This window comes from Mauremys mutica, unplaced genomic scaffold (genome assembly GCF_020497125.1).
Source record: "Mauremys mutica isolate MM-2020 ecotype Southern unplaced genomic scaffold, ASM2049712v1 Super-Scaffold_100070, whole genome shotgun sequence".
Taxonomy (NCBI): Eukaryota; Metazoa; Chordata; order Testudines; family Geoemydidae; genus Mauremys; species Mauremys mutica.
Genome location: NW_025423259.1, coordinates 870,190 through 878,139, shown reverse-complemented (window position 1 = coordinate 878,139; position 7,950 = coordinate 870,190). Strand labels below are relative to the sequence as shown.

The 7,950-nt window shown below is 50.4% G+C and overlaps 1 protein-coding gene across 1 annotated transcript; it reads right to left on the bottom strand.

Annotated features, from left to right (window-relative positions):
• Nucleotides 1–351: 351 nt before the first annotated feature.
• LOC123358477 (erythroid membrane-associated protein-like) lies at nt 352–2,251 on the bottom strand. Its single transcript, XM_045000940.1, has 2 exons — nt 1,871–2,251; nt 352–1,349 (listed from the first exon to the last, which is right to left on the bottom strand). Exons 1-2 carry the CDS (start codon nt 1,953–1,955, stop codon nt 784–786), a joined length of 651 nt encoding a protein of 216 aa, XP_044856875.1. The 5' UTR covers nt 1,956–2,251; the 3' UTR covers nt 352–783.
• Between the last annotated feature and the right edge of the window lie 5,699 nt (nt 2,252–7,950).

The window sequence follows — 7,950 nt, the reverse complement described above, 5'->3', positions numbered from 1 at the left end:
TAGCCCAGTATCCTGTCCGCCGAAGAAGTGGGCTGGAGCCCACGAAAGCTTATGCTACAATAAATTTGTTAGTCTCCAAGGTGCCACAAGTCCTCCTGTTCTTTTTGCGGATACAGACTAACATGGCTGCTACTCTGAAACCTGTCTTCCAACAGTGGCCAATGCCCGGTGCCCCAGAGGGAATGAACAGAACAGGTAACCATCAAGTGATCCATCCCCTGTCACCCATTCCCAGCTTCTGGCAAACAGAGGCTAGGGAAACCATCCCTGTCCAGCCTGGCTAATAGCCCCTAAGGGACCTGTCCTCCATGCACTTATCTAGTTCTTTTTTAACACTTTTATAATCTTGGCCTTCACAACATCCTGTGGCGAGGAGTTCCACAGGTTGACTGTGCGTTGTATGAAGAAATACTGCCTTTGGTTTGTTTTAAACCTGCTGCCTCTTCATTTGATTTGGTGACCCCTAGTTCTTGTGTTAGAAGAAGTAGTAAACACCACTTCTGTATCTACTTTCTCTACACCAGTCATGATTTTATAGACCTCTCTCATCTCCCCCACCCCGCACACCTTGTGATCTGGGCTTTTCCCTCCCTGCTGCTGCAGCCTCCTTCCCACCCTTGGGCACAGCACCCACACACCCCTCTGCCTCTGCAGCCAGCTCCCCCCTCTAGGGCTGCTTGGTTGCCAATATTCCTGATGCTGGGAACTGAGAGGGGAGGGGATGGCAGGAGAAACGCCTGGGGGCTGGTCAGTGCTGGGACGGGACAGTCTCTGCTGCAGGTGTCACTGTCCGGGACAGAGACTCCCTCCAGCCTGAGCTGGGACTGGGCAGATTATCAGGGGACACGTATTTGTGCCCCCTTTATTGTTTTCAGGGTTGAAATAAGGGCAGAGAACCCCAGAGAAGGTGTCAGTGAAAGTGAAGAGATGGGACTTGTCAGTCACATTGTAAAAGGAGACCTCGCACGCCTCATAGTCCAGGAAAATCCCCAATCGTCTGGCCCTGACGCTCACGGGCAGGACGGTCGGGGGGGAGGTATTGGCCTTGAATAGCCCAGCATGCTGACATATTGTCCAGTATCCATTCTCCGGTAGAAATACAATATGCCCCTTCCTGCGCACAGCTTCCCTACAGACCCCCAGAGTCCAGAGATTCTTTCCTCCAACCTCCACCTCCCAGTAATGTCTCCCGCCCGGGAATCCCTCAGCGCCCAGGACAATCGCCATAGTATCAAATCTCTCCGGATTGTCAGGCAGATCCTGGCGCTCGTCTCGGTGTGTCACACGTTTCCGATCCTCAGCCAGAACGAGGTAGGGATTTGCTGTGCTGGGATCCAGAGTCACATCCACTGGGGAGAGAGTCATAGAGTCACTGCCGGGGCCAGAGGCTGGCCATTCTAGGGGGGCACAATCTAAAGGGGAGGACATGTGCCCACCCCATGTGTCTTCTCCCCTGTGCCCAGCCCGGGGCTGCCCTGCTCCTCCTGCCCCATGTTACCTGTGGGAGGGGGGGGGAGAGCTCTGTCCTTCTCCCACTGCACCTGTGCCCCAGGGCCTGGGCGGGGAGTGGGACAGAGCCTTTCTGATGTGGCCGAAGCCAGCTGCTCCTGGTCGCTGCCTCTGTGCAGCTGAGCCAGCCAGGCTGGGGTGACAGCTCCTGCTCCCTGCCTGGGCCCACCTGCTGGGGATGGGGGCTGAGCTGAGGGGACTCTGGCTCACTCAGCACCTGGTCCCACATCCATCCTCCTGCTCCCCACTGCCAGGGCTGGGGCCAGGCACAGAGGGAGAAGGGAACTCCCCCTTCTCCCTGCAGCAGGCCAATCTGGGCAGGCCCCCCCCCCCACATGTAGCCTCGAGAAGTGGCATGTACACCCTGGCAGCTGGAGCTCCATGCACTGAGTGGGGTACGAGGACATCCCAGCGGCTGTGTGAGCCCCGCACGGTGCTGCTGACATGGCTCAGCCCTGACCCCTGCTGGAACCTCTCTCCCTGCGGCCCATGCAGGTCTTGGTCTCCCTGTGGTTGCCATTAATGTGAGTTATGATGTGAGCTCCTGTCCACTAAGAACTGGCCTCGGGCTGGGCTGAGATCGGTGACAGGGAAGTGAAAGCTCCCATCACTGCCCCCTGCCAAACCAGCCCATCCAGCTTCCCCCCGCAATGCGGTAACAGCAATACTCACACTTGGCAACACCCTGAGCGCCCCCAGCGGGCAGGGCGAGGGCCTGTCCAAGGGGCACAATCTTCAGGAAAAACAACGAGGAGTTCGATGGCACCTTAAAGACCAACAGATTTATTACGGCATCAGCTTTCGTGGGTAAAAAATCCCATTTCTTCAGATGCGCGGAGTATGAAGAAGTGGGTTTTTTCCCCACGAAAGCTTACGCCCTAATAAATCTGTTAGTCTTTAAGGTGCCATCGAACTCCTCGTTGTTTTTGTGGATACAGACTGACACGGCTGTCCCTCTGAATCTTCAGCAAGGGAGACTGAGGCTGGAGATTAGGAAACACTTTCTCACTCTCAGGGCAGTGAAGCTCTGGACCGGCCCCAAGGGAGCCTGTGGGATCCCTGTCACTGGCGGTTTGTAAGAACAGGTTGGACAAACCCCTGTCAGGGATGGTCTAGGCCTGCCCCAGAGCAGGGACCTGGATTAGGCGACCTTGCAAAGTCCCTTCCAACGCGGCATTGCTATGAGTCTAGGTTACAGCTGTTCTGGCACTGGGTCCAGGGCCCTGGCGGTTCTAAGCACGGTGTGTGGCACACGGTGGAGTTAACAATGTTAGTGATCACAGCAGCTGGTAGCTCAGCGTCCCTGCCAGGGCCTGTAACCGGCTCAGCTGGGTGTTACTGGCTTGTGTGGACAGGAGCTAGGGTTGCCACCTGTCCAGGTTTTCACAGGATCAGCCCATTGTTCAGGTCGCTGTCCTGCGAAATCTGAGTCTGTGCAGGATGTTAAAAGTCCTGGGTTTGTCAGTGGCTGTAGTGGGGGAAGCTGTGGGGTGGCAGTGACTGCTCAAAGGGAGCGCTAGCTTCAGACTGTCTTGGGACCAGCAAGCGGGAGATGAGGAGCTCAGAGCTGGTAGGGCCCAGTCACCACGGTGGAAGTACCAACCGTGACGTTTAACTGCCGGATGGTAACGGGGTGGATCTGGTGCCAGGTCCTGCTTTGTGAGGCTGGTGCCCAGGGCAGTGACAGGAACAGAAGCCTGAGAGGGCTGGTCTCCTCTCCCAGGGTGGGATGGGACATAGTGCCCGGGGTGAGGAGACAGGGGGTGTAGGTGGAGCAGGCAGATGTCCCATTTTTTACACCTCAGAGGGGGCAACCACAACAGGACCCCCAACACTGTTTGTGTAACTGACCTGAGTGCCCCCCTCCCTCCCAGCTGTGTGCGGTAGGATACCCCAGAGTACATGGAGCCATGGCCAGTGGTGCTGCAATGTGTGTGCATGTCCCTTGGGGTCTCTAATCCCTGCTGGAGCTGCCCAGACTCTCCCAGCCTTCACCAGTACATACGTATGGTCAGGCAGCATGCTGGGGGCAAATACACACATACAGTTGTTTGTAGCCTATCGAATGTCATAGGAAAATGCTCTATGTAGGGAAAGGAGCCAGGAGCTCCCACGGGGAGGTGGATCTCCCCATGGATAAAATATCAGCGACTTGTACAGTACCTGCGTAGAGCTGCGCGCTTCTCCACCCTGTAACTAAACACAGACAGAGGGGTGAGAACGCCCGTGAACACCAACACTCTGAACAGGAAACAATGTCACACAAGGGTGATAATGGGGGGAATGGAACTTACCGATCTCAGCCTGGTGTTTGGCTAAAAACAAAACACAGAGAAACGAGTCAGTATCACACTATGTTGCAGAAGGAAAGCGAGTCAAGAGACTTTAAAGCAGAGAAGTTAAAATCCTTAGACTCAGCCAGGAGGCTACATCAGCAACCAGAGCCTGGCAGCTCCTGGGCAACAAAGGAATCAGCAAGGGGAGAAACACAGTAACCCCATCCTGCCAGCTGCAAGAGGTTGTGAGAGCCAAAGGGGGATTGTAGTGGGGCGGACTGCCCCACTCCCTGTGAGAGTGGGCTGCGGCAGGCCAGGGCACCTGTGCAGACAGGGCTTATTGTGAGCCAATCAGAGAGGGGCTTATTGTGAGGCAATCAGGGCCCAGTTTGGAGACAGCCAATTAGGGCCAGGCTCAGACATATATAAAGGCTGCCCAGAGCTGGAGCAGTCAGTCTGTCTCAGGCCTTTGACAGGGGAAGGTCAGTCTCCAAGGAAGGAGACTAGCACCACGGACAGCGCAGTGCTGGCCAGGCTCGGGGAGGCTAGGGAGCTTGAACCTGTAGCCTGCCAGGCTGCAGGCCCTGAAGGGAAGGACCTAGCGGGTGCAAGGGGCCGTAGGGGAAGCGGCCCAGGGAAACAGACAGTGGAGGGGAGAGAAGGACAGTGAGGCTGATGCCAGAGGGTCCCTGGGCTGGGACCCAGAGTAGAGGGCGGGCCTGGGTCCCCCCGCTTCACTCCTTGCAGGGCACCCAGCCATTGGCTATAGGGAGCAGCCATATTGCTATGCCAGATCCCTGACAAGAGGGATTGGACTCAAGGGCGGTTGGACATAGTGACTGAGGTGTGGGACTGCTGAGCACTGACACCCCCCCCCCCGGAAGGGGGTGCAGATGGACTAAGGGGCACTCCCGGAGGGCAGTGGCCTCGAAGAGGATGCCGCCGAGCATGCAGCAATGCGGATCCAAAGACAACAACAGAGGACAGAATGATGGATGGGACACTACCAAGAGGGGGCGCTCCACTGGAGAGAGCTAATTCCCAGAGTCACCAGCAGGAGGCACCCAGGTGGTGAGTCCTGACCCGTTTACACGGATCCTTCAGCAAATGGAAAATATTAAAATATTAACCCTGTGAAGTCAGTAAAAGGAGAAAAGTGCATCGGGTGAAGAGTATGATGGGACTGAATAGGCCAAAGTTTAACTAGAAGAGTGAATGGCCAGAGATATAAAACAAGTACCAGGGATTTATTTCAGTCTAGCAGAATCAGGAAGCTTGTGAGGGAATCAATGGGTCCCTTGGATCAGCAGGGATAAAGGGAGCGGAGCAATTCAGGAGGGTGAGGATAATGGTGAGAATAACCGATTTCTTTATATTGATTATCACCATAGAGGGTGTTGGGGAGAGACATACTGTGGTAGAACACACCCCTGTACTCACACTCTATGCACTATTGTAATAATCTTTGTACAAAGTATGCCTTGAAAGGTATCATTTGAAAACTCATCATTTGCTGATCAGTACTTCCCTGGTAAAATGTGTGACAAATTTGTCTGTGATGTTTTAAGATTCCCCTGTACAGTGTTATTAACCCAAGTTCCAAGCCCCACAGCTGAGCCCAAACAGAAGTTGGCAAACAGGTCTGGCCTAAACAAAGGAATATGTGCTCTGCTTAATTTGCATTAATCAAGCAGGAAGGGAAAACAAAGGAAGAAAAATACTAACAGGAAATAACCTCCTACATAGATTCTGTGTCTCAGCTGGAAATGTTTTTTCAAGGTGTGTGTATTAGAGGGGAAGAACTGAAACTATAAAAAGGAGGGAAACCACCCCAAGGCCCCCCGTTTTCTCTGTCCCTGCACATCAGATTCACTGCACCTGAAGAGAAAAAGGAAGCCCTCACTGGACTCTGGGGAAGGGGACCTGACCTGAGAGTTTGGTCAGTAACCTGCTGGAGCATGTGATAAGAAAATGCTTGAATTTAATATAGTTTGTTAAGTTAGGCTTCAGTAAACATCTTATCTTTATTTTTCTTGTAACCATTTCTGACTGTTATGCCTCATCACCTGTACTCACTTAAAATCTTTCTCTTTGTAGTTAATACATTTGTTTTACTGTTTTATCTAAACCAGTGTGTTGAAATAATTATGTGAGATAATAACATGGCATATTATTCCCTTAAAAGAATAACATCTTAAAATATTTTGTACTGTCCAGGAGAGGGCTGGGCAGTGCAGGACACACATTTCTGGGGGGAAATCTTCGACTGGGGCTGTGCTCAGGTCACCCTGCAGTATAACAGAGGCAGAGGTTGCAGAGAAGGTTGAAAGATTTCTTCACCATATCGCCACCAAATCAACAAGAGGTGATGCCATTTTAGATTTAGTATTGGTGAGTAGTGGGGATCTCGTAGAAGAACTGGTTGGAGAGGAGAGCCTTGATTTGAGTGATCATGAGCTAACTCCATTTAAACTAAATGGAATGATAAAAATATGGCTGCAACTAGGATCCTTGATTTAAAAAAAAAAAAGGGAATTAGAGAAGTGGACTGGACTAAAGAACTCAAGGATCTGAATATGGAGGAAGCTTGGAATTACTTTAAGTCAAAGTTGCAGAAGCAATCAGAAGCTTGCATCCCACGGAAGGGGAAACACATTTTTAGGGAAGGGTTGCAGACCAAACTGGATGAGTAAGCATATGAAACAGGCATTAAGAGAAAGCGGAAAGCCTACAAGGAATGGAAGATGGGATTGATCAGCAAGGAAAACTCCCTCTTGGAGGTCAGAAAGTGTAGGGAAAAAGTGAGAATTGCTAAAAGCCAAGCAGCGCTGGACCTTATGAAGGGAATTAAAACCAATAAGTAAAAGGTTTTATAGCCACATAAATAAGAAGAAAAGAAGTGGGACCATTAAACACTGAAGATGAGGTGGAGATTAAAGTAATCTAGGCATGGCCCAACACCTAAATGAATACTTTGCTTCAGTTTTTAATAAGGGTAATGAGGAGCTTAGGGGTAGTGGCAGGTTGGCTAATGGGAATGAGGATATGGAAATAGAAATGACCATATCCAAGGTGAAAGTCAAACTCAAACAGCTCAATGAGATCAAATTGGGGGCCAGATAATCTCCATCCAAGAATATTAAAGGAACTGGCATGTGAAATCACAAGCACAATAGCAAGGTTTTTAATGAATCTGTAAACTCAGGGGTTGTACCCTATGATTGGAGAATTGCTAATATCGTTTCTATTTTTAAGAAAGGGGGGAAAAAACTGATCCAGTTTGACCTCAATTGTATGCAAGGTCTTGGAACAAATGTTGAAGGAGAAAATAGTTAAGGACATAAGGTAATTGGGATAAAATACAACATGGGTTTACAAAAGGTAGCTCGTGCCAGAGCAACCTGATCTCCTTCTTTGAGAAGGTAACTGATTTTTTTAGACAAAGGAGATGTAGTAGATCTAACCTACCTGGGTTTCAGTAAGGCATTTGATACATTTCTACATGGGAAATAGTTAATTAAATTGGAGAAGCTGGAGACAAATATGACAACTGAAAGGTGGTTAAGGAACTATTTAAATGGGATATGACAACAGGTCATACTGACAGGTGAATTGTCAGGCTGGAGGGAGTTACTAGTGTAGTTCCTCAAAGATCAGTCTTGGGGACCAATCTTATTTAACATTTTCATTAAAGACCTTAGCACACTCCCACTTTTTGTGCCAATACAATTTTCAGATGACACAATGTCAGGAGGTATTGCCAATATGGAGGAGGACTGGAATATCATACTCCTGTTTTCAGGGTTGTTCAGATTTGTAATTGCACTGTTAAATTTCATCCCATTTCTAAGTGCAGGGTCATGCACTTCGGGACTAACAACTTTTGGTATAAGGTGAAGAAGTTTAAGTTGAAAGTGACAGAAGAGCAGAAAGACCTGGCTATATTGGTTGATCACAGGATGTCTATGAGCTACCAGTGTGATCTGGCCATGAAAAATCCTCATGCAATCCTAGGAGTTATTTCTAGTAGAGATAGGGGAGAAATGGTTACTCTCCCTGTGCAGTACCGCAAGGAATCATTACAGCTATTCACACAGGTTATTGCGCCCGTGTCCTGGCCCCCGGGAGAGCACCTGCCGAAATGTCACCGAATTTCAGCGGGGAT

Coding starts and splice junctions, on each gene's coding strand:
- LOC123358477 (XM_045000940.1), bottom strand. CDS start 1,955: ATGTCAGCAGCACCGTGCGGGGCTCACACAGCCGCTGGGATGTCCTCG. Junction 1,350..1,870: donor GGAGCTCCAGCTGCCAGGGT/GTACATGCCACT, acceptor CTCTCTCCCCAG/TGGATGTGACTCTGGATCCC.